Raw genomic sequence first — 13252 nt, forward strand, 5'->3', positions numbered from 1 at the left:
TATTTCTTTCCTCCAACTCCTCTCTATTCTTGTTGAATTTCTTCTTTCTTCTTTACCTCTTTCTTTCCTCCCACTCTTCTCCATTCTTTCTTCTCTTCTCTTCTTAATCTCTTTCTTTCCTTCCACTCTTCTTACATTTCATCTCTGTATTCCTTTCCTCCCGCTCATCTCTTTCTCTTTATTTCCTTTCCTCTATTTCTGTCACTCTCTTTCTACCTTTGGAATATAGGTATAGCCAATTTCAAGGCTCCATAGTGAAGTTTTGACCAACTTTTCTGAGCGTAGCACCAGTTCTCTTCTTTTGAACCAAAGCAAGACCTAGAACATTTAAAGCAATCATAAATTAATTTTTATTCAAAATGGTCACTGAGATTTAAAATCGATAGAAGTGGTTCATGAGTTTGTCTATCGTCAATTATTTTTGTCATTATGTGAAAAATATCCATTAAATAAGGATAAAATGATTAAAAGGCTCTCAATATTTGTCAAATCATTACGTCCCATGATTTATTAAATTAAGGGTATTTTTGTCATTTTTCTCTTTATTTAATAGAGATTTTGCACGAAAAGACCAGAATAATTGATAGTGGACAAACTTAGGAACCATTTCTATTGATTTCAAATCTCAAGGACCAAAGTGAGGAATTATGTAATCTCAAAGACCATTTTATCTAAAAAAAAACCTATATTAGTTGACATTAAAATCATTACTTTGATAGCGTTAAAACTTGAAGTTTGAAGGACAAATTTATAGAAAGTTGAAGAATGTTGAAATGGAAAGGAGAGTTCGTATAGAAAATAGAAATATAAAACGTTGTTGATGTGGGGAGGAGTTTTTGGAAAGGGTAATGCTAGGTAGACTGGATTGCTAAACTAAATAATGTGTCACCAATAAGAAATAAACACATTAATCAACACTAAGTAATAATCTATTCATCAATATTTTTGAGAGAAGTCCAATCATCATTTAGTTTACAAACTTTAGTCCACAAATTTAATTTAGTCTTCCTAACATTATCCTTTTGTTACGGAGTAATGCTAAAGAGATTAAATTTGTAGATTGAATTAGCAAAGAAAATGATGTGTCACCAATAAAAATTAAACACGTTGATCAACACTCAAGTAATAATCAAATCACCAACTTCCATATCATTTAGTTTACAAAATTTAATCTATAAATTTAGTCTCCTTAACATTATCTCTTCGAAAAAATAGCAATGCATCACAAAATGGACATTGGCTATTTGGCATTGCAGAAATTATCCATGTGCAATAAGTGTGAAGGTCATTTAAGTCTTTTTGACCTCCATCTTGGTTGGATTTATAAAAAGGGTTTTTTAACTTTAATTCTTGAAGAATATTGAAATATAATAAAAACCTTATGTTAGATTACATATTGATTATAATCCCTTGATATGTCGTTAATTCAATTTAATTAATGTGTATTTTATTCAATATCTCTCATTAAATATTAAAATTTATTAATGTACACATTTAAATTTGTTTTTTGACCAAAAAGTTTTTTAATTTATTAATTTTATTTAAAGTTTTTCAAGCTTGAAAGACTCAATTAATGTATTTAAATGTTAGTATCGAAATATAATATATTAAATTAATATACCTAGATGTTAGTATCAAAATGTATAATATTAAAATAATGTACCTAAATATGTGTGTGACAACCCACATTGCCCATGGAAGTGATCCTTATATGTATATTTCCATCCCTACCTAGCACGAGGCCTTTTGGGAGCTCATTGGCTTCGGGTTCCGTAGGAACTCCGAAGTTAAGCGAGAAGCGCGCGAGAGCATTCCCAGGATGGGTGACCCATCGGGAAGTTCTCGTGTGATTTCCCAGAAACAAAACCGTGAGGGCGTAGTCGGGGCCCAAAGCGGACAATATCGTGCTACGGTGGTGGAACGGGTCCGGGAAGTGATCTGCCCCCGGCCGGGATGTGACAATTTGGTATCAGAGCCTAACCCTGACCTCGTGTGTGCCGACAAGGACGTCGGGCCCCTAAGGGGGGTGGATTGTGACATCCCACATCGCCCAGGGGAGTGATCCTTATATGTATATTCCCATCCCTACCTATCACGAGGCCTTTTGGGAGCTCATTGGCTTCGGGCTCCGTAGGAACTCTGAAGTTAAGCGAGAAGCGCGCAAGAGCATTCCCAGGATGGGTGACCTATCGGGAAGTTCTCGTGTGAGTTCCCAGAAACAAAACCGTAAGGGCGTAGTCGGGGCCCAAAGCGGACAATATCGTGCTACGGTGGCGGAGCAGGTCCGGGAAGTGATCCGCCCCTGGCCGGGATGTGACAATGTGTACCGAAATGTATGCACTAAAATGTTAGTACCAAAAATGTATATATCAAAATGTAATGTACCTACATGTTTGTATTGATATGTATATACTGAAATGTGTGTACCTAAATGTATGCACCGATATGTATTATAATGAATTTAATGTACCTCAATGAAGAAAACAAAGTATATTGAAATATATTGTATAACAAAAATTAATTTATCTAGATGTTTACAACAAAATATATTACAATGAATGAAATGAAAATAAAAATTATAATGAAATCTAATTAATACATTAAAATTAGGAAGAAAAAAGAGAAATAATTAAAACATAAAAAAAATAAAATAAATGAGGTGATTAATGTATCAATATTTTAGTATAAAAGTCATATTTGCCAAGAATTAGAATGAAGTTTCCAATTTATAAAATTACAAAGGGGTTGGAAGGGAAACGAATTTTCCCAACATTTTCATTATCTTCCTTGTCCTCTCTGCTACTCCCACACTTAAACTCTCTCTCTCTCTCTCTCTCTCTCTCGCGCCAAGAACTCAATCTATTTCTCCACAACCACGAGTCCAAGGCCTCTCGACTAGGCCTCTCCCCGTCCTTCCTCATTTTTTAAGTGTACTAATTCAGATCATAAACCCAGGTTAGTTCCAAATCACAAATTGTTGTTGATGGCTCTCGATTCTTAGTCTCGATTTTTTCATCTACTTTCCTTAACTAGCTGAGTATTAATCTGCTCTGTCTTTCGTGTACTAAAGGAAGGATATGGCAAAGATATTTAGCTTTACTGCTGAGGGAATGCTTGCAAAGGCAGCTTCACTTGCTGCTGAACCGCTCGTCCGTTCTTGGGGACTTGAAGAAAAACTGACAGGGCTGCATGAAACATTATCCCTGATTCAAGATATCACACGTGATGCTGCTGATGATGCTGATGCGGTGTGGGTGGAGAAACTTAAAGACGTGGCTAATGATGCTGATGATGTCTTGGAGGACATCAACTACGAAGTTCTCCGCCATAAGCTACAAATACAAAACCTTTTGAAGAGAAAGGTACTCAACTTCATTTCACTCTCTAATCCCGTTGTATTTCGTCTTAAAATAGCACATCAAATCAAGAAAATCAACGCATCCTTGGTGGATCTCAAGAATCGTGCGCCTATTATGGAACTAGTTTCTGCAACTTCTCAAGCAATGAGATCGATCAGAGAAACCAATTCATCAATTGGGGATGAAATCATCGTTGGCAGGGATGAGGCCGTGTCAAATATACTTGCAACCTTGACCGGTTCCGAAGTCAGTCAAGAAAATCTTTCGGTTATGGCCATTGTGGGAATGCCCGGTTTGGGAAAAACTACTTTGGCCAAGTCAGTTTTTAATACAGATGAGAAAAGTACACACTTTGAAGAGAAAATATGGATATATGTATCCTATACATTTGACGTTGATTCAATTCTGAATCGAATCTTGGAATATGTTAAATGTGGAACGGTTGAAACACAAAGTCAGGAGGCAGTGCTTAAAAGCCTCCGAGAACAGTTGACAGAGAAAAGATGTCTTCTTGTACTCGATGACGTTTGGAATGAAGACTCTGTAAAATGGAGCAAACTGATGAGTTGTTTGTCAAAACTCCATTTTGCACGGGGGAGTGCCATACTTGTCACCACATGTAGTTCCAAAGTTGCAACAATTACAGGAACACTTCCTCGCTATGATTTGAGATTTCTATCGGAAGATGAATGCTGGTCCATATTGAAGGGAAGAGCATTTGTAGATAATACTGCTCCTACAGATCCTGATCTAGAAAAAGTTGGAAGAGAGATTGCCAAAAAATGTGCAGGTTTACCATCTGTGGCAAAGGTAAGTAGTATTTATTTTTTATTATTTTTATTTAAAGTTTACTCTATTTTGTTTGAAATCTTATCTGTTATCATTTTAACTTCAGCCCACAAACTAAACAAAGTCATTTCCGTACTTCCCTTTGATCTTATGTACTCCTCTACTTTATTCTGTCATTTGATTCTCTACCGGAACCAGAAAGAAAGGAAAAATACAAAAAAAAAAAAAAAAAAAAAAGAAATTAATTAACAATATTCTTCATTCATGCCTTACAAATAAGACAATTCAAAAATATATAGTACTCTCCTTAGTGGGCCTAAGTGACCTATTAACCCTGTTACATATATTGGCCACTAAATATTGTTATAGGTCCTAACAATCCTACCCCCTAAATAAAGGCATGTCCTCATGATGTAATTGTAGTTTATGCTAAGTTGTATTTTTTTTTTTTTTGGAACAAACAATATTATCAACATTAAAGGGAGGAGGTGGGCCTAGCCTTACAATGGTTTAGCAATAATGTGGTTTAAACTCGTTTTTGGTGAGAATCGAACCTAAAACCTCTCACTTACAAGTGAAGATAAATACAACTAAATTGTAGTACTAAGTGGCAAAATAGTTTATGCTAAGTTAGACCCAATAAGCTCTACCTTTGTCCAAGTATTAGCGTGGTAGCTACAACCAAAACAAGTGCAAACTTGTCATCAAAATACTAAATATCAAACATCAACATCATAGCCTAAAACTAAAATAAACAATCTCAAAAATAAGAACACAAGAGATTTAACATAATTCGGCGCAAAGCCTACGTCCATAGTCAAAGCACGGTGAGGAATTTCACTAAACAAACGGAGATTACAAAAGAGTGTTTAACTCTCACAACCCAAATCCCAGAAATTACAAACCCTAAAGTAAACGAGTAGAGAACCCAAAAACGACGGAGAAGATTCTCCCAAATTGTTCTCTAACTCACAAATTGATTATCACCAAATTGCCAAACCAATGAGCCATGAATTTACCACACACTCATGACTCCAAATGTGACCTCCACGCAAATTCTAGCGAAAGAAAACTCTCTAAACTAATGGTGTTAGCACACAAAATAATCCAACCCCTAAGGTCCTATTTATAGTGCATAGGATTTATGTTACAATGAGAATTATAATCCAAATTGGAAGTAAATCCAAATCCTAATCAAATAGGTAATCAATAAAATCTTTCCACCAAGCAAGGAATCTAACCAAGAAATCAACTCCAAACTCAAATAGGAAACCAAAACGAAATGGGTAACACAAACCTAATTTTTGCATCATCCTAATTTTGAGTCATAAATCCCAACAATCTCCACCTTGACTCAAAAAATCCAAAACGCTTCAAACTTAAACTTCCTTCAACGCCTTCTCCTAGCAAATTTCATTACAGAAACTAACAAATATTAAACAAAATTAAAAAAAAGCTTGAACATATGAACCAAAAGTGCGAATTGCACTCCACCAAAAGAGCTTGAGTACCAAGCTCCACCTCCTCATCTCATAACCTTTAGAGGAATTCAGAACAACAATCTTTTGCAATGTTTGCCTCAACACTAGCAAAAGACTTATCAAATAGCTTCTTTTTGCCCTTGAGTTTAGGGCAATCTACTTTCTAATGACCCACCTTATAACAATAGCTACAAGTGTTCTTTCCAAATTTGCCCATTTTCTTATTCTTTCCTTGAACTACCAAAGCTCAATCTTGCGTGTCATACACTTTATTCTTTAGCTCTTTAGAATTCAAAGAGGCTTTAACATCTTCCAAACTAAGACTTTCTCTACCAAATAGCATGGTATCGACAAAGTGTTCATACAAAGGAGATAAAGAACATAACAAAGTTATCCGTATAATCATCATCACTAATTTGGTCGTCCACACTGTTCAAATCCATCATAAGTTTATTGAAATCATCAACATGCTTATGAATTGATGTACTTTCATCCATTCGAAGAGTATGCAAACTTTTCTTAAAATACAACCGTTTACCAAGGGGTTTGGTCATATACAAAACTCTCTAATTTGAGCCATAACTCCGATACAGATTTGGCGTTACCAACTTCATGCAAGACTTCATTAGATAAAGTCAGTAGGATTGCTCCAAGTGCCCGCTCCATAACATCTTCCTTTTCCTCTTCAGTCCACGAATACGGCAAAGCCTTCACAACCTTTAGTGTTTTCAAAACCCTTTGTTGAACTAACAAAACACGCATCTTCAATTGCCAAATACCAAAGTCATTGTCGTCTAACTTTTCGATATCAACTTTCACCGACAATACAGAAGGCTTCAAAGTGACTGGTTAGCAAAACCAAGTCGAAACCTGGGCTCTGATACCACTTGTTGTACTTTCATGCGCAAACAGAATCAGATCCTAACAAAATACCAAATATCAACATCATAGGCAAAAACTAAATAAACAATCTCAAAATAAGAACACAAGCGATTTAACGTGGTTAGGTGCAAAGCCTACGTCTACAAGCGAAGCACGGCGAGGAATATCACTAAACAAACGAAGATTACAAAAGAGTGTTTAATTGTCATAACCCAAATCCCACAAATTGCAAACCCTAAACCACATGAGTAAAGAACCCAAACATACAGAGAAGATTCTCCCAAATTGTTTTCTAACTCACAAACTGATTCTCACCAAATTGCCAATGAATAAGCCATGAATTTGACACACAATTGTGACTCCAAACTGTGACCTCCACCCAAAACCCAATGAGAGAAAACTCTATAAAATAATGGTGTTGGCACACAAAATAAACCAAAACCTAAGGTCCTATTTATAGTGTATTTATAGTGCATAGGACTTAGGTTACAATGAGAATTCTAATCCTAATTGGAAGTAAATCCAAATCATAATCAAATGTTAATTAACAAAATCTCTCCATCAAGCAAGGAATCCAACCAAGAAATCAAATCCAAACTCAAAAAAGACACCAAAATGAAATAGGCAACACAAATCTAATTTTTGCATCATCCTAATTTTAAGCCGTAAATCCTAGCATCCTAACAATCCTACCCCCAAAATAAAGGCAGGTCTTCATGCCGTAATTGTAGTTTATGCTAAATTAGACCCAATAAGCTCTGCCTTTGTCCAAGTATTAGCGTGGTAGCTACAACCAAAACAAGTGCAAACTTGTCATCAATTGCTGAATATTTCCCCAAATATAACCTTGGTGAAAATGAAAATTTTCCAAATTCTCAAAAAGTTGTTCAATTCATCTACTGAACAATTTTGTCTTGATCCAATAATAATCTTGCTTCCTCGGATTAGCGAGGCATCAGACGAATTGGCATTATTATCACAATCCTGTATCAACTCTGTCAAACGCAACAGTTCCTTGACCATGAAACAATTATCTTCAAATAAAATGGTCCATCTTGATATCATGAACACTTCCACAAATTTGTATCTCATCTAACACTGTAAAGGTTTGTTCAAGTCTTTCGGTCTCCCACAGTGCATAGAGGACTTTGTTTCATATAATGTTGGCTGGATATGATACATATAATGTTGGCTAGCTCATATCCGGACTACGCATGTTAAACAAGATATGACTATCTTACATGAGAGATACGCCATCATTGTTTTTCCAATAGCAATGTAGACTTCCCAAAATACCGACGAGACATTGAAACTCTCATGAAAGCAATGTCTTTGTCCCGCAAGCATTACATATACTCATGTTCTCGTCTTTAACTTGAACGTTGGCCAGCTAATGAGCTACAATAAGTGTGTTACAATGATAAATTGTCTTTACTAAACACTAGTGACAGTCCGACTAGACTTGACCACTTTTCTAGATACACTCCCTTATACAGTAATGATTGTTGACCACTGGACATCCATTCATCTTAATACATAGTATTCTCCTTAGTGGACTTAAGTGACCCATAAACCTTCTTACATATATTGACCCATTAACTTTATCAGCGTCCTAACATTCTCTTTATCAACTAAAATGGCTAGTAAAAATAAAAGGAATGTAGAAGTGCATAAAGGTCATTAAAAAAGGCCACTGCTCTTTCTCCTCATCCATGTACTTCTACTGTTGCATTATAGATCTTCTAGGTTGATAGTCACAAATTCATTATAGCCACCAAAACTTGATCATTGTGAACCAATTTAAATAAAATATATTTCTCACGTCAATTAAGATGTTTGTGTTAGATTTACTATTCTCTCATCTCAGCCACACAAGTGAAATCTAAACTATATAGGAAGTCAACTGAAATGTTAACAACACCATGATAACATTGATAAGTATAAAAAAGTTTAAATGAAACATTTGTATGAACACGCCAAGTTATAGTCTGCATCAATACAACACAATGCGCACATATTAGTCAGCTTCTCTCAAACTACAAATGATGTTTTTATTGTTATAATCGGTTATGCAAACTATGAATTATTTAACAACAAATCTAACTATATATGAATCAATAGGTTTTCGGAGGAATGTTGTCTTCTAAGAATGGGGCAAATGAATGGTCAGCAATTCTAGACAGTAAAATATGGGACTCTCCAGAAGCAGAAGAGATGATCATCTCAGGATTGAAGTTGAGTCTGGATAATTTGAAATTCCCAATTTTGAAACAATGCTTCACATATTGCTCAATGTTCAAGAAAGGCTTTGAAATTGAAAGGGATGACCTAATCCAACTATGGATGGCTCAAGGATTGCTTCACTCTTCTTCCGAGAGTAGTGATCTAGAGATGGAGGATATAGGCATGGAGTATTTTCATATTTTGTTGCAAAACTCCTTACTTCAAGATCTTACGAAGGATGACTTTGGTGTTGTTGCCAAATGCAAGATGCACGTTCTTGTGCATGATTTTGCAGAACTTGTATCAAAATCTGAAAGCTGCGACTTCAAATTCTAATGAGATGATCGGTACACTGAAGATTCGACATGCTTCACACATTCCTACTTCAGATTTGGAATTGATTCCAAAAAAACGTTTAATGGGATTGCGTTCATTGTTTTCTAATAGCGAAGTTCCTAGTAGCATGTTGCCAAGGTTTAGGGGTTTACATGTATTGAATCTTTACAATGCTGATATTAAGGAGCTGCCGAAATCAATTGGGAAGCTGAAGCAATTGAGGTATTTAAACGTTTCTAGAACAGAGATCAAAGCAATCCCCAAATCTGTCGGCAAGCTCCATAACTTACAGACATTAAGAATGGAGTATTGTAGACTGCTGAAGATGTTTCCTAAGGAAATCGGAGATTTGATCAACTTGAGACACATCTATTTTGGTCCTGTCCAAAAAAAGAAACGTGCTAATTTTGGTTGGTACAGGGAAACTCATGTTGGGGTCGGGCAATTGACTAATCTTCGAAAGATGCCTTATTTTATTGTGAGTCCTAATGGAATCGGTTGTGGAATTGAGGAATTGGCTGGCTTAAACCACTTGAAAGATGAACTGGCTATTTATGATTTGGAACATGTGAGGGATGGAGAAGAAGCGAAGAAATCAAATTTAGTTGAAAAGAGAAACATACGAAAGTTATCACTTGTATGGGGTGAGGAAATGAGGCCACGCAACAGCAGTGAAGAAGGTGTCCTCCAAGGCCTCCAGCCACACCCAAATTTGGAAATTTTAGAGATTTACAATTTCATGGGTGCTAAATTTCCATATTGGAAGCCACACAACAACTTGAAAAAAATTCAGTTAATTCAGTGCGACATATGTGAAGAAGCCCCCATGCTTGGCCATCTACCTAGTCTTACGCATCTTGAGTTTAACACAATGTGTAATCTAAAACGTTTGGGAGATGAGTTTTATGGCTATGATGACGTTGATGATGCAATGAAGACCAAGGCTTTGTATCCTGCATTGAAGACGTTCAGAATTAGTGCGGCCCCAAATTTGATCGAATGGATTGAACCACCGGTGGTGAAAGAAAATGCAAATATTGGTGTTTCCTCGCCTTGAGGAGTTGGATCTCGTGGAGTGTCCACAAATGAGAAATTTTCCTGATCATTTTGCATGCCTTCGTAAGTTGGATATGAGCATTTGTCACGAGCTGTCAAACCTAACAAGTCTGGTAGAAAAGTGTACCTCTCTTAAGAATCTGGAAATAAGCAACTGCGACAAACTTAGATCCCTTTCATTATTTGGATTGACATCCATCCAGAAATTGTTATTTAGTTCGCGTGGTGGTAAATTAACATCAACGAGCCTGCATAGTGGACCAGAATTGTACGGCCGAGTTTCTCTTAAGGAGTTGTCCATAAAATGTCCACATCTTGAAAATTTGGAAATAAGTTGCTGCAGTAGTCTGATAGCCATTTCAATTCACGGTGCAACGTCCCTTCGAGGATTGAAGATTAGTTCATGTGGTGGATTAAGATTAATGGACCTGCAAAGTCTACCAGAATGCTATACCCCTCTACAGGTGTTGTCTTTAAGGTCGTGCAAAAGTCTGGAGTCAATTTCAGGTTTACACGAATGCACATCCTTTCGTGAATTGATCATTGAAGATTGTGATGGACTAAAAACTTGTGGATCGAGTGGGCTTGAATCTTGTACTTCTATCCGTGCGCTGCGTGTCCACGATTATCAACAACTGGGGCAGTATTCAAGTTATGGGGTAGACATGTCTCTTATTGAGGAGCTGACCATTTATAACTGCCCTAAGCTAATAAGCATTTCAAATCACGGTCTGACGACCCTTCGGAAACTGGTACTTATTGCAAGTTATGTACCGGAATTGTCTATCGTCAGTAGTACTAGAGTGGAGGAGTTGTATATACAGGATTGTACATCCCTTGGTTCACTGTGTATCGACAATTGTGAAAGGCTGAGGCATGTTTCGGTTGATGGGCTAGGAACACTCATTATTCTTGACGAGTTGACTATAAGGAATTGTCCTAGTCTAACATCCATTTCAATCGCAGCATGTCTCAGGGAATTGGTGATTGAGGGTTGTGAGAAGCTTTCGAGCTTGCCGAGCGGGTTGAAGCATTGCAACGCACTTGAGAGATTGAAAATAAGTGGTAGCCGAAACTTGGTATCCATTCCAATTTCAGATGTATTCCCGCCATCCCTTGGTCAATTTGTAATTGAAGATTGTGCTCAACTATCAAGCCTGCCAGGCCATCATGAGTCTCTTGAGGAGTTGAATATAGTGAATTGCCCTATGCTAAGATGGAGTTCAGTTGCCGATGAGGGGAGGAGTCTGACCGCCCTCCGGAGATTGGTGATTGAGGGTTGTGAGAAGCTTTCAAGCTTGCCGAGTGGGTTGAAACATTGCAACGCACTAGAGAGATTGAAAATAAGTGGTAGCCGAAACTTGGTATCCATTCCAATTTCAGATGTATTCCCGCCATCCCTTGGGCAATTTGTAATTGAAGATTGTGCTCAACTATCAAGCCTGCCAGGCCGTCATGAATCTCTTGAGGAGTTGAGTATAGTGAATTGCCCTATGCTAAGATGGAGTTCCGTTGCCGATGAGGGGAGGAGTCTGACCGCCATCCGGAGATTGGTTATTGCAAGTTGCAGCGGACCAGAATTGAACATTGACTCTATCAGCACTCTTGAGGAGATTTCTTTACACGATTGCACATCCCTTGGCAAACTGAGAATACAGGATTGTCAGAATTTAAAGGCTCTTCCCAGTTTAGACAACCTCACATCCCTCGGTAATTTGAGTATTATGGGATGTGATGGATTGACAGGTCTGCCGAGTGGGCTCTCATCCTGCACATCTCTTGTCCACTTGGAAATTCGAAGGTGCAAAAATTTGATATCTCTGGCAGATGTCGACGTAACTAGCTTGCAATCTCTTTCCAGTTTATCAATATGGCATTGTGCGAAATTACAATACTTGCCGACGGGTCTACGTACTCTGACTAGTTTGAATAGCTTGTATATTGGTGGATTCTGGAAGGAGCTCGATTCTTTCCCAGTTGCGCAAATTCCATCATCACACAAATTAGTATTTTGCGGGTGGCCTAAGCTCAAGTCTCTCCCTCAAGTAATTAACCACTCCACTAGTCCAGTAACAGAGTTGGAAATAGATGATTGCGATGGGCTGGAGACTCTTCCAGAGTGGTTGGGCGACATTACATCTCTCGACCGACTAAATATTTACAATTGCAAGAATCTCAAGTCTCTGCCTTCTGCCCAAGCTATGCAACGCCTCACCAAACTAGAAAATCTACTGATTGCGATGTGTCCCTTTCTGAAGAAAGCATGCGCCAGGGGTACCGGCAGAGAGTGGCCCAAGATTTCTCATATTCCAAATATCACAAGTAATTCCTTCTCTCTCAAAACAAATAATTCATTCGTTCAATTCTCCTTCTCTCACGTTTCTTATTCAGTATTGCGTATTGACCAAACCTCTTTTTTTGTCAGTTATTTGATTAAGATGAGGATGCAGATTCAATATTGGACTGACATTCCTCACATTCTAAACGTCAGTAGGTAATTTCTTCTCAAACCAACCTTTATTCAAAAGATATGTGTTAGAAAGTCACAACTGCGTATTCTTCAGTTGTGTTAGAACTAAATATTGACTTTAATATTTGTTTCCAAACCTTTTACCATCATTTCAACAAGTCTCAGGTTGTTTTCTACATTTCTTGCCAACTTCTTTGTGTTACATTTGATCAGCCAGCGTCCAGATTCAAGACCAATCCAACTTCTCACTTCCAACACTTAGGAACATGAGGAGGTCTGCATTTTCAGCGCTGAGCCGGAAGGGAGGGCATTGTTCGAATTCCCTCGTGTAAATGACACGTCCCTACATTGATATTTGTTATCCTGCGGTTTACCGTATGATGTTCATTCCTCTATTTGTAATATGGAAAGTTCATCCAAGAATGTACCTTCTAGAGTCAAGTTATCCTCCAAATATTTCGTGAGATTAGAGAGTGTAATCCCATTTTTCAGAGTTTGTCACGTGTGCAAACACCGCACGAGTCTCTATTAGCTCTAGTAAGACCATCTTCAACAGTCCGATGATGTACCCAAAAATCATACCCGAATTTAAATTCAGTTCAAAAATAGGTTTATAGCTCTCCGATAGGCTAGAAAACACCCAATACTCTAGTCCT

The 13252-nt window shown here is 37.4% G+C and overlaps 3 protein-coding genes across 3 annotated transcripts; all 3 read left to right on the plus strand.

The window, feature by feature from the left end:
- Positions 1–2545: 2545 nt before the first annotated feature.
- LOC103957686 (putative disease resistance protein RGA3) lies at positions 2546–4584 on the plus strand. The gene is made up of 2 exons (XM_048586555.1): positions 2546–2955; positions 3071–4584. The coding sequence occupies exon 2, from the start codon at positions 3078–3080 to the stop codon at positions 4395–4397; it is 1320 nt and encodes a 439-aa protein (XP_048442512.1). The 5' UTR covers positions 2546–2955; positions 3071–3077; the 3' UTR covers positions 4398–4584.
- Positions 4585–8644: 4060 nt separating this feature from the next.
- On the plus strand, positions 8645–9070 carry LOC125478370 (putative disease resistance protein RGA4). Its single transcript, XM_048586523.1, has one exon. It carries the CDS (start codon positions 8645–8647, stop codon positions 9068–9070), a length of 426 nt encoding a protein of 141 aa, XP_048442480.1.
- Positions 9071–10155: 1085 nt separating this feature from the next.
- Positions 10156–12928, plus strand: LOC125478371 (putative adenylate cyclase regulatory protein). The gene is made up of 2 exons (XM_048586524.1): positions 10156–12448; positions 12810–12928. The coding sequence occupies exons 1-2, from the start codon at positions 10156–10158 to the stop codon at positions 12926–12928; spliced, it is 2412 nt and encodes an 803-aa protein (XP_048442481.1).
- Positions 12929–13252: the final 324 nt, after the last annotated feature.

This window comes from the organism of the source record quoted next, unplaced genomic scaffold, assembly GCF_019419815.1.
Source record: "Pyrus x bretschneideri cultivar Hongxiangsu unplaced genomic scaffold, Pyrus_bretschneideri_v1 Contig24, whole genome shotgun sequence".
Lineage (NCBI taxonomy): Eukaryota > Viridiplantae > Streptophyta > Magnoliopsida > Rosales > Rosaceae > Pyrus > Pyrus x bretschneideri.